The sequence below is a fragment of the Pipistrellus hanaki genome, assembly GCF_964339955.1.
Source record: "Pipistrellus hanaki genome assembly, chromosome: 18".
Classification (NCBI taxonomy): domain Eukaryota; kingdom Metazoa; phylum Chordata; class Mammalia; order Chiroptera; family Vespertilionidae; genus Pipistrellus; species Pipistrellus hanaki.
Genome location: NC_140520.1, coordinates 31,926,514 through 31,939,352, shown reverse-complemented (window position 1 = coordinate 31,939,352; position 12,839 = coordinate 31,926,514). Strand labels below are relative to the sequence as shown.

The window sequence follows — 12,839 nt, the reverse complement described above, 5'->3', positions numbered from 1 at the left end:
CGGCCGCAGAGGGAGCTTATGAAACGGTGGCGGGAGGAGGGACTGCCCCGCTCTGGCTTTTCCGGGCAGGACGCGGAAGGAAGGGTCTGCAGGAGGAAGCAGTGCACAAGTCCCCTCGCCCGGAGGCAAGAGGGCTGAGGGGCTGCAGGGGGAACCCCTCCGGCTGGGGAAAGGGCCCCCAAAAGCCAGCAGAGCGGCCCACCCCTCCCCTGCTGCCCTCTGCAGTGGACGCCCTTCCCACTTGGGGCTCCTCGGGGGGCCTCTCTGAGTTTCCCCCGAGACCTTCAGCGGCTCCTGCCCTTCCCCGTTTCAGCTGCAGAGACGGGGCTGGGCCAGCTCAGGGGCACCCACCTCCTCCCTCACTTCCCAGGACAAGCCAGCCAGACCCTCCGGGATGAACGGGGTTTGGACCAGACTCTGTCGTGAGGGTGTAAGCCAGGCTGATACTTAGCGTGTAGGCATCCGTCCATGAGGCTGCAGACAGGTCCAAGCTCACACACACGTTGGTGAAGAGCTGGTGCCCTCCCTGCCACTCAGCCTTCCCTCCAGGACTCTCCAGACCTCCAGCCGCTAAAAGGTCCCCTCTGGCCCCGGGGAGGCCTCCAGGACCCCCTGGGCCTGTCCTGCTGCGGTGATGAGCGGTGCCGCCCGTTCTGCCGGGTCCTCCTTGTGCGTGTTTCCGGGGAGCAGGCCCGCGTCGGCCCCCAGGGAGGAGAGGCCTGGGAGCTGGAGCCTGTGCAGAGGCTCAGCCCCGCTCCCCGGGCCGGGCCACAGAGCCTGACGGAGAGACGGAGACACCCGTCCCCTGGGGCCTCCTTCTCACGCTGGCCCTCCGCCCGCTGCCTCAGGACCGCTGCCTCCTGCCTGCCTGCCCGGCCGATCATGAATAAGATGAAGAACTTCAAGCGCCGCTTCTCCCTGTCCGTGCCCCGCACCGAGACCATCGAGGAGTCCCTGACGGAGTTCGCAGAGCAGTTCAGCCAGCTGCACAGCCGGGACCAGGAGGGTGAGGCCACTCCCCAAAACCCTCCTGGCCCTGGACCCCGGGGGCTACACCCCACACCCCACACCGCACACCCCACACCCCACACCGCACACCCCACACCGCACACCCCACACCCCACACCCCACACCCCACACCGCACACCCCACACCCCACACCCCACACCCCACACCGCACACCCCACACCCCACACCCCACACCGCACACCCCACACCCCACACCCCACACCGCACACCCCACACCCCACACCCCACACCGCACACCCCACACCCCACACCGCAAACCCCACACCCCACACCCCACACCGCACACCCACCGCACACCCCACACCCCACACCGCACACCCACCGCACACCCCACACCCCACACCCCACACCCCACACCGAACATCCCACACCGCACACCCCACACCCCACACCGCACACCCCACACCGCACACCCCACACCCCACACCCCACACCCCACACCCCACACCGCACACCCCACACCCCACACCGCACACCCCACACCGCACACCCCACACCCCACACCGCACACCCCACACCCCACACCCCACACCCCACACCGCACACCCCACACCCCACACCGCACACCCCACACCCCACACCCCACACCCCACACCGCACACCCCACACCCCACACTCCACACCCCACACCGCACACCCCACACCCCACACCCCACACCCCACACCGCACACCCCACACCCCACACCCCACACCCCACACCGCACACCCCACACCGCACACCCCACACCCCACACCGCACACCCCACACCCCACACCGCACACCCCACACCCCACACCCCACACCGCACACCCCACACCGCACACCCCACACCCCACACCGCACACCCACCGCACACCCCACACCCCACACCGCACACCCCACACCCCACACCCCACACCGCACACCCCACACCGCACACCCCACACCCCACACCGCACACCCCACACCGCACACCCCACACCCCACACCCCACACCCCACACCGCACACCCCACACCGCACACCCCACACCGCACACCCCACACCCCACAACCCACACCGCACACCCCACACCGCACACCCCACACCCCACACCGCACACCCACCGCACACCCCACACCCCACACCCCACACCGCACACCGAACATCCCACACCGCACACCCCACACCCCACACCGCACACCCCACACCGCACACCCCACACCGCACACCCCACACCCCACACCGCACACCCCACACCGCACACCCCACACCCCACACCCCACACCGCACACCGAACATCCCACACCGCACACCCCACACCCCACACCGCACACCCCACACCGCACACCCCACACCGCACACCCCACACCCCACACCGCACACCCCACACCGCACACCCCACACCCCACACCCCACACCCCACACCACACACCCCACACCCCACACCCCACACCCCACACCGCACACCGCACACCCCACACCCCACACCCCACACCGCACACCGAACATCCCACACCCCACACCCCACACCGCACACCCCACACCCCACACCGCACACCCCACACCCCACACCGCACACCCCACACCGCACACCCCACACCCCACACCCCACACCGCACACCCCACACCGCACACCCCACACCCCACACCCCACACCGCACACCCCACACCCCACACCGCACACCCCACACCCCACACCCCACACCCCACACCCACCCCACACCCCACACCCCACACCCCACACCCCACACCGCACACCCCACACCCCACACCCCACACCCCACACCCCACCCCACACCGCACACCCCACACCCCACACCCCACACCCCACACCCCACACCCCACACCGCACACCCCACACCCCACACCCCACACCCCACACCGCACACCCCACACCCCACACCCCACACCCCACACCGCACACCCCACACCCCACACCCCACACCCCACACCCCACACCCCACACCGCACACCCCACACCCCACACCTGCACACCCCACACCCCACACCCCACACCGCACACCCCACACCCCACACCCCACACCCCACACCGCACACCCCACACCCCACACCCCACACCCCACACCCCACACCCCACACCCCACACCGCACACCCCACACCCCACACCCCACACCCCACACCGCACACCCCACACCCCACACCCCACACCCCACACCCCACACCCCACACCCCACACCGCACACCCCACACCCCACACCGCACACCCCACACCCCACACCCCACACCCCACACCCCACACCCCACACCCCACACCCCACACCGCACACCGCACACCCCACACCCCACACCCCACACCCCACACCCCACACCCCACACCGCACACCCCACACCCCACACCGCACACCCCACACCCCACACCCCACACCCCACACCGCACACCCCACACCCCACACCCCACACCCCACACCCCACACCCCACACCCCACACCCCACACCCCACACCCCACACCCCACACCCCACACCGCACACCCCACACCCCACACCCCACACCCCACACCCCACACCCCACACCCCACACCGCACACCCCACACCCCACACCCCACACCCCACACCCCACACCCCACACCCCACACCCCACACCGCACACCCCACACCGCACACCCCACACCCCACACCTGCACTGCTGGCCGTGGGGGAGGACAGAGGGAGGACGGGGACTCCCCCCGGGGCAGAGGGGCAGGGAGGGCAGCTGATGCCTCTCCTCTCAGATCTGCAGCTTGGTCCTCTTGGCAGAGACGCCCCGCCAGAGCCCAGCACCCTCTCCCCCACAGACGGCGGGGAGGAGCCCAGGCCGCCGTCTCCCGGCACGCAGTTCCGGCGGCCGAGCCAGCGCCGCTTCTCCATGGAGGTGAGGGCTCGGGCCGTCCCCGGGGGCCTGGCAGGACGCAGCCGCTCACGCGTGCCCAGCAGGGCGGCGGCCCTGGAGCCAGACCTCACGGGCTCTGATGCCAGCTCGGCCATCGATTAGCGCGGTGACCTTGAGCAAGCTCCTCCGCCTCTGTGCGCTGCGGTCACCTTGTGCTCACATGGGCACCCCGAAGATTAGATGAGCTCACGCATGCCACGCGCTTGGGACATTCCTGGTACATAGCAAGGGTTTGACAACCGGACTATTGTTCTTGTGAGCCAGGGACCCGAGTGTATGAATTACAGTGTCCGCAGGAGCCCCAGTGCACAGGTGGGGACACTGGCCAGAGAGGGGTCAGGCCTCCAGAGGACACACAGCCACCGGACTGGGTGTTCGCGGAGGCAGTTGGGAGCCTGGGTCGCAGCCGGGGGCTTGGCCCCGCTGAGTTGCTCTACAGGGAAGGCCAGGCCCAGGGTGTGAGGCACGGCTCTCACAGCATCAACTGCCCTGGAGCAAACACTGCCCACGTCTCGTCCCGGCCCCTGCAGGACATCAGCAAGAGGCTCTCCCTGCCCGTGGACATCCGCCTGCCCCAGGAATTCCTGCAGAAGCTGCAGCTGGAGAGCCCGGAGCTGCCCAAACCGCTGAGCCGCATGTCCCGCCGAGCGTCCCTGGTGACACCATCTCCCAAACATGGACACGCACATGGTTTGGCCTGTGCTGAGGCCGCAGCAGTTTCTAGGGACGGTCCTGGGCCTCTGGCGCCACCTGCTGGTCATAGCGGATTCCTACAGACCTACATCCTTGGTCAGCATTCACTCTGTGGGTGGGTCCCACCAGGGCTGGGGGTGAGCCTCTGGGCCCCAGGGTCTCCACTGGAGTGACATCAATAGACCAGCTGGTGCCTGCTCTCCAGTCCTGGCTGCTCTCGTATTTCCTTGGGAGCATTTTCCTCAACACCGACTCTGGTTCCCACCCTAGGTACCCACAGAACCAGACTCTGGCCCGGAGTCTGTATTGTGGAGGGTTGGGTATCACTGAGCTGGAGGAAGTGAGCTGACGAGAGAGGCTCCTGGGGTGGAGGGTTCTGAACTGGGCATTCGAGGTGCCGGGGAGGGAAAGATAGAGTCTCTGCATGACCTCACACAGACCGGGATAGACAGGGGACGGGGTGCTGAGGCAGTCAGTCCCAGGTCTGCACCCGGGGCTCCAGCCCTCCGCTGCCGGGAGGAGGGACCTCGCACTCCCACGGCCTTCCTCCTTTAGCCCAGGGGGAGAGGGGAGAGGAGAAGAGGGGGGGTCTGTGGCCTCCGTTGTCCTCTCTTCCCCATGGGGGCCTTGTTACCTTTCCTCCTGGGGAGGTGGCATGGGGGAGGGGTGGTGAGGCCTTCAGCTCACAGGACCCCACGTCTCTTCCTCTCAGTCAGACATCGGCTTTGGGAAACTGGAAACGTACGTGAAACTGGACAAACTGGGGGAGGTAAGAGGCTGGGTCCGGCCTTCTCAGGGCAGCCAGCAGGATGGTGAGGAGTGACAGGGTCTTCCCCCGCCCGCCCTGACCTATCCCCTCGCTGCCCCTGCCCACAGCGGCACACGGTCCCAGCTAGGCAGCTGGGCTCAGCCTTTGGCAGGTGCTGAGGGGCGTCCAGGTGCTGGAGGAGGGTGTGGGGATGGAGTGGCCCGTGGGCTCTGGGGCAGGATCCAGTGTATTTTTTAAAAAATATATTTTTTTTATTGATTTTTTTACAGAGAGGAAGGGAGAGGGATAGAGAGTTAGAAACATCTATGAGAGAGAAACATAGATCAGCTGCCTCCTGTACATCCCCCTCTGGGGATGTGCCCACAACCCAGGTACATACCCTTGCCCGGAATCAAACCTGGGACCTTTCAGTCCGCAGGCTGACGCTCTATCCGCTGAGCCAAACCGGTTAGGGCTCCGGTGTATTTTTTTTTTTTTATGCAAGTATTTCTCGTCTGAGTTCGAACCTGAACCTGACCAGGTACCGGCTCTGTGGCCTTGGGCCCGCCCTGCGCCCGCTCTGTGCCTCGGGTTCCTCCGCTGTCAGACGGGGACCTGACTGGCCGCCCGCACAGGCCTGCTGGGGGTTGACGCGGTGACTGTGGTCAGCACTCAGTGCCTGGCATGCAGCTAAGGGCTGTCAGCTGCTCCTGGGACCACAGGCTTCATGTGTGAGGCTGCGGGCGGGCGGAGGGGTGCAGAGAGGAGGAAGACGGCCCTATCCCTGCAGAAACCCAGGGACCTACGCAAACAGCAGCCACAGGAAGAACACACGGGCGTTAGGATGGGGGGCCCTGTGCGGCCGGCTGGGGGCTGGGGAGGACAGTCACTCTGAGCGGGAGGAGCTGGGGATGCTTCACAGAGAGGTGAAGGGAGAAGGGGGCAGGGTGCTCCCACTGGAGTCAGAGCCCCGGCCGGGGCACAAGTGGGGAGGAGGGCCCTGGGCAGAGGAGAGCAGCACCCGAGCGTTGCCGGGGCCACCGGGTGCTTCTCCCCAGGGCACCTACGCCACCGTCTTCAAAGGGCGCAGCAAGCTGACGGAGAACCTCGTGGCCCTGAAGGAGATCCGGCTGGAGCACGAGGAGGGCGCGCCCTGCACCGCCATCCGAGAGGGTACAGCGCCCCCTGGGGTCCTGAGCCCCCGGGGTCTCCGGGGAGGGGTCTGGGGGTGAGGTGGGAAGAGGGGGTCTGAGCGGCAGGCGGGGTGCTGGGACCCAGGTGGCCTGTCTCCCCAGTGTCTCTGCTGAAGAACCTGAAGCACGCCAACATCGTCACCCTGCACGACCTCATCCACACGGAGCGGTCCCTCACGCTGGTGTTCGAGTACCTGGTGAGCGGAGCCTCTCCCCCTTAGGGTGGGGGCGGGGGCGGGGGAGGGGGGGAGAGGGGATGTCCCAGGTCTTGTTCTAGAATCAGTTCTGCGATGTTCCAGGCCCAAGGGCGGCTTGGAGCAGGGACCTGTCCCACTCCTGGGCTTCGGCCTACACGGAGAAGGTGGGGTGGGGGACGGATGGGGGGTAGGGGGCTTCCAGCCGGTGACAGGACGGGGCATGGCTGAGGCGCTGAGCGGCTCTGTCTTCCAGGACAGTGACCTGAAGCAGTACCTGGACCACTGTGGGAACCTCATGAGCATGCACAACGTCAAGGTGAGCGCCTCTGGCAGGGGCCCCGCACGCACGCACGCACGCAGGCCCCACCCACCTCGGCGCCCGCCTGTCCTCAAGCCCAGCGTGGGAGCTCCTCCCCCCAAGGGCCCTGGCTGCCGAGGCTGCCGAGGCCGCTCAGAGCTTCCGAGGAGGATGGAGGGAGGGGCAGTGCCCTTCAGAGAGGACCAGGCACTGCGCTGAGCGCCTCAGCCCACCACCCAGACACACCCTCTGCCGCCATCTTCCTGTTGATATTCTCCGCCGCCCCCCCTCCCCCCATGAGTGCTCCCGCCTGTCAGATGGAGCAGGAGTCTCCTGGCAGGATGGGGCAGCTCAGAGGGACGAAGGACCTCCTCTGGTGTCTGTCAGAGAACCAGGCGCATCCCCCCATCCCCCCAAGCTGGGCTTCCTGGCCTAGGACTGTCCGCCTGCCCTCCCTGTCCTGCCTCCCCGTGTTCCTGTTCTCTTCCCCTAGTTGGGTTCCCTGGGGTGCATGGAGCCCAGGGGTGGGTGGTGCAGTGTGGGCAGGAGAGCCAGCCCCTCGCCCTGCCCAGTCCCTGTCCCCATCCGAGGCCCAGCCATGGTACACTCACTCCCTTTCACTGACACACACACACACACACACACACACACACCCGTCTCTCCCCTCCGCCCCAGATCTTCATGTTCCAGCTGCTCCGGGGCCTCGCCTACTGCCACCGCCGCAAGATCCTGCACCGGGACCTGAAGCCCCAGAACCTGCTCATCAACGGGCGGGGGGAGCTGAAGCTGGCGGACTTCGGTGAGGACGGATGGCAGCCCGGGGCGGCCGGGAGCCCGACAGCCCCCTCCGGCCGCGGGCGCCCTGGGGGAGGACAGGCTGCGGCCCCGTGACACGTGTGTCCCTAGGCCTGGCCCGGGCCAAGTCCGTGCCCACGAAGACCTACTCCAACGAGGTGGTGACACTGTGGTACAGGCCCCCCGACGTGCTGCTGGGCTCCACGGAGTACTCCACCCCCATCGACATGTGGTGAGTGAGTGTCACGGGGCCCGGGGTGTGTGTGGGGGGGGGCCTTCCACACCCCCAGACCCCCTCGGCCGCCCCACATGGTGGCATCCTGGCGGACGGGATGCTCAGGGGTGGAGCCCGCACCACATTGGGGTTCCCGGCCTCTGGGCAGACCCCTCCGAGCGGTGCTTCTGAAATATTTTCCTGGGGGTCCCCTGGCTCACCAAAGGGTACCCCCGGTGAAGATGATGATTTGCCCAAGCATCCGTTCTGCTGGATGTTTTGGAAAGAATATATCCCTTTAAACATTGACACGGATCTTATTTGCTATCGTATGAATTCAAAAGCCAAAACGGAAACACAGGCTTCCGATGATAGGCCACTGTGCCCAGGGCCTTGGGGGTCTGCAAGGGAACAGGGTGTGGACAGGGTTTGAGGCAACACAGCTTAAGGAACGGTCAGGGGGTGCTGGCCGTGCAGAGCAACCCCTACAGAGGGAAAGGGGCGCAGGCAGCGCGTCCTAGAGCCCGGGGACACCCCCATGGAGGCTGTAGTTGGGGCTGGGCCAGCCACCCCAGCGCCAGGAGGTACCTGAGCTCCCCCCTCCCCCCCGGGTAGGGCATCGCGGGGGAGCAGCCGTCCCTGACGCCCCCTGCCCGTTGCTCCCCGCAGGGGCGTGGGCTGCATTCACTACGAGATGGCCACGGGGCGGCCCCTCTTCCCCGGCTCCACGGTGAAGGAGGAGCTGCACCTCATCTTCCGACTCCTCGGTCAGTCTCCTGCGCTCCCCCCATGTGACCACCAGGGGGCGACAGAACTCTGTCCAGCCCATGCGCACCAAGGGGCCTGCTCCCCGCAGGGCGAGGACCCAGGGCACTTGGCCATTTTCCATCTCCTCCCTTGCAGTGCACCCCTCCCTGGCCCCTCACCACGCCCCCCCACCCCTTTTGTGTCTCCCTAGGGACCCCCACAGAAGAGACGTGGCCTGGAGTGGTGGACCAGCCTGAGTTCCGTGCCTACAACTTCCCCCGGTACCTCCCCCAGCCACTCATCAGCCACGTTCCCAGGTAGCCTGTCTCCCCCCCCCCTCTCCTGCTTGTGGTCCTGGCTGTCCCTCCTGGGGGTGCCCTCCTCCCACCCCCGCCCCCCAGGCCAGGCCTGTGCCAGCTCCTTCCTCCTGCAGGTTGGACTCCGAAGGCATCCACCTCCTCACCAGCCTCCTCTTGGTGAGTGTGCCCGCCGGGGCCAGGCACGGGCACCCAGAGACAGCCGCAGCCCACGACCCCGCCCGGGCCCTGCACCCGCCTCTGTGCTCACCTGCTCACACTCAGGACTGCCCCTTCCCCGCCACTGTCCACCCCACCCCACCCCACTCCACCCCACCCCCTGGCCCCAGAGAAGCACCATTTCCCCGCTGACTCGGAGTGGGCGCACTCAGAACCGAAAGCCATTTCAGACCCCCTGAGTGGCCGTGCAGCCTGGGCCGGCGGCGGCGGGACGGCCCTGTGCCTGTGTCCGCCATGCAGAGTGGAACCAGTCGGTCCTCCGTGCAGTGCACGCTGGCCCCGAGGCCAAACCGAGAGGATGGCACGCACACACTTAGCCCGGGGCGCGCCTGGACGGAAGCGCAGTGGGAGGAGAGGGTACTGGTCGGAGTGGCATACGCGCTGCCGTTGCTGTGAACGCTGCGATCGCGGTGGCTTTAGCTAAAGGCTGCATTCCCATCCCGAGAGGAGGCCACACTCCCCAAGTCCCGTTCCTGGTTTGCCTGCGGGTGGGACCTGAGCTGAGGCTGCCTTCGGCTGGGCTGAGCTGGGAGCTGGCCATGGACCCAGGGCCTCTCGGTTTAGACTTGGCCCCCTCTAGCTTAGTCGAGGGGGCATCTAGCTTAGCCGAGCGGGACCGCGCCCCAAAGGGGTCCCCGCAGCCCGCCAGCCCGGCCCCAACCGGCCCCTGTGCTTTCAGTACGAGTCGAAAAGCCGCATATCCGCAGAGGCAGCCCTGAGCCACCCCTACTTCCGGTCTCTGGGGGAGCGCGTGCACCAGCTTCCAGACAGTGAGTGGCGGAGGGGACGGGGATGGGGTGGGGGGGGTGAGGGGCACCCCGGAACCAGGAAAGGGGGCAGCAGGTGTGGGCAGAGGAGCTGTAACGCAAAGGCCAGGGGCCCTCTGTCCAGCTGCTCAGCCTGGGCCCAGGGCTTCCCCTCCTTCGGTTCTCATTGGTGAGCCAAGGGTCAGACTGTGGGCCTGAGACTGCCCGAGAGGCACAGTCCTAACGGAGGGGTTCCCCAGCCAGGGGGCGCTCCCAGCCCCATGCACTCTGGGGGTGGGACGCAGGGCCTGCTCCACCCAGCTCTCTCCCTGTCCTCCCCTCCAGCCGCCTCCATCTTCTCCCTGAAGGAGATCCAGCTCCAGAAGGACCCAGGCTGCCGGGGCCTGGCCTTCCAGCAGCCAGGTAGGGCCTTGCACCCCTAACCCCCTCACCCCCTTTAGGAGAGGAGGCAGGACAGGCTGCTCCTCCCCCTCGGGGGACAGGGATGGGGCCCCGCAGCCCCTCTGGTGATGGGAAACCAGCATGGCCTCCTGGACGTTGGCCTCCATTCCGGGGGCCTCTGGGGACAGGGAAGGACTGGTTTCCCTATCTCCAGCCCAGGCTTCCTCCTCTGCTGTCTCCCTCCCCACCCCCACCCCCACCCAGACAGACTGGCTCCTCTCACAGCCCTGAAGGCACACGCCCTGTGCATTCTCTGCTCGCTCCGAGCTCTCCGACTAGCCTGCCCCTTGGAGAGCCGTACTTGGTCTCGGAAACAGAAACAGCTGGCAGCACTCCCCAGGCATTTTCTCATTTAATCCTGAAAACACCTGCGGTTGGTGCTAGTCCTGCTCCCCGGTCCGGGAAACGGAGGCTGTGAAGAGGTTAGGTCTCGACTGCGTGCGGCTCCTAAGCCGCAGAGACAGGATTTGAACCCAGGATTGACTGGCCCCCACGTGCGTGGTGCCCTTGCTCGCTCTCCCCCCAGTTCTGGAGCACGCGCCTCCCTCCGGCCCGGCCTGGCTGCCTCACTGCACCCCCTCTTCCCCTCTGTGCTCCAGGGCGAGGGAAGGGCCGGCGACAGAGCATCTTCTGAGCTGCGGCCGGAGGGAGAGGGCGCGCGGAGCAGCTGTGGGCCGGTGGCTCAGGCGGCCTCGGAGGACGGAGGACGGAGGATTGAGGGGGAGGCCGGCCCGGAAGACCTCTGGCAGCCCTGCTGGCCACAGCCGGGTCCTGACCTGCTCCCCACGTCTCCCCCGTGGCCGCGGCCCAGACACCAACCCCTCCATCAGCTGCCCGGGAGGAGGGGAGAGGCACGGGAGGACCTCGGAGGCTTTTCCGTCCCAAAGCCCAGAGCCCACGCGGACAGGAGGACCCAGCGGCCGGTGGAGCCTGTGCCCCGGACACACCTCCCCCGGGGCCGGCCTGTCTCCCCCGTTCGGTAGATCCCCCTCATGGGCCCCTCGTTCACCGTCTCCCCCTCTGAGAGCAGGAAGCGACGTGGCGCCTTTTCCGGGACCTTTGTGAGCCAAAGCCCCTGAGGGGCAGGTGCCCCCTTCCCCCCAGGAACAAGACGGGAAATAGCAGGCCTTACCCCACTCCATTACCCCCGGTTCCCATTCCCCCTCCTCGCCAGAGGCCCCGTATGCTGCTGGCTGCCCGCTGAGTCCGGAGGCCTGGCACTGCCCCTGGCACTGCCCCTGGCACTCCTGCGCCTCCGCCCGCCCGTCTCCCTAGTCTGAGGGGCTGATTGCCTTAAGCTGGTGGGCGGGGAGCACACACTGCCCTTGAGCTCCGACCCGAGCTCTGACCTGCCCGGCCTTTCCCAGGAGCCGCTCCTGCTGGTCACCCCCCTCGTGCTGATAAGCCAGCCCGGGGCCAGGGCCCTGGGGCAGCGCCGAGATAGGCAGGGTCACCCTGGCGCCGGTGCCAGGCTGGCCTTGGCTCCATGGGCCTGGTACAGCCTCCCCGTGCCCTCCTCCCCAGCCCCCGTGGCCCTGTCCTTGCTCCGCCCGGTCCTGGCACCAGCCACCCCGAAGGGTGGTCATGAGAAGGACAGTCTGAGGCAGAGGACGGCGGGGTGGGCAGCACGGGGGGTGGCAGTCTGAGGGGCCTGGGCCCCTGGAGAAGGCCCTCCCCAGCCCCCCTCCCCCCGGAGCGTGCCCGCTGTGTCCCTGAGGGCATCTCCATGCGTGGCTGAACCTTGAATGCCAAGGCTAAGGGGAGGCTGGCCCGGCCTTGCTCTACCAGCCCCTGCCCCGCCCCGCCCCCGCCTGAGGGGCCGCCCTGGAGGGTCTCCGCCTCCCCTCCCCCACGGTACTGTGAACTGTGAACGGCCTGGGACTCAGCACAGAGACAGACGCCATATTTAATTCATGTGCAGAGAGGAGCCGCAGACTTGCAGAAAAGCTGAGTTGGACAGATGGATGCCAAAGACGGAGGCCTCCTGGGCCTCGGGAGTGGGTGTATGTGTGAGTGTGTGTGTGTTTGTGCATAAAGTGGAGAGAGCGTTCGGCTGTGTGTCTCTCTGAAACCCCGGGGCTGTGGGAGGATGGCCTGGGCCCTCCCTGCCCTATTCCCGGCGCCGCCGTGTTCAGGGCCAGGCCGGTGCCTGTGGGCGTGGAGGCCGGCGTCCAGCCTGGGCCCAGGCCGGTGCCCGAGGAGCGGGTCAGCCAGGGAGCCAGGAGCAGGCCCGGGGAGGGCTCTGCAGTTCAGGGTGCTGTGTAGCCTACCCGGTGCTCCCCCAACCCGCCGGCTCCCTGGCTCCCTGGGAGGGAGGATGACTCCAGAGGGCTGGCATGGGGAATGGCCT

At 67.2% G+C, this 12,839-nt stretch overlaps 1 protein-coding gene across 2 annotated transcripts; it reads left to right on the top strand.

Moving 5' to 3' along the window:
- The first annotated feature begins 537 nt into the window (after positions 1 to 537).
- Positions 538 to 12,539, top strand: CDK18 (cyclin dependent kinase 18). 2 transcript variants are annotated; one of them, XM_084865892.1, is made up of 15 exons: positions 538 to 1,006; positions 3,703 to 3,842; positions 4,391 to 4,516; positions 5,266 to 5,322; positions 6,360 to 6,474; positions 6,597 to 6,691; positions 6,945 to 7,007; positions 7,665 to 7,788; positions 7,896 to 8,016; positions 8,668 to 8,765; positions 8,957 to 9,062; positions 9,179 to 9,221; positions 9,961 to 10,051; positions 10,373 to 10,450; positions 11,089 to 12,539. In XM_084865892.1, exons 1-15 carry the CDS (start codon positions 883 to 885, stop codon positions 11,121 to 11,123), a joined length of 1,416 nt encoding a protein of 471 aa, XP_084722018.1. In that variant the 5' UTR covers positions 538 to 882; the 3' UTR covers positions 11,124 to 12,539. The 2 variants fall into 2 exon arrangements, with proteins under 2 accessions (XP_084722018.1, XP_084722017.1); XM_084865891.1 differs by having other exon boundaries at positions 757 to 1,006; positions 3,766 to 3,842.
- Positions 12,540 to 12,839: the final 300 nt, after the last annotated feature.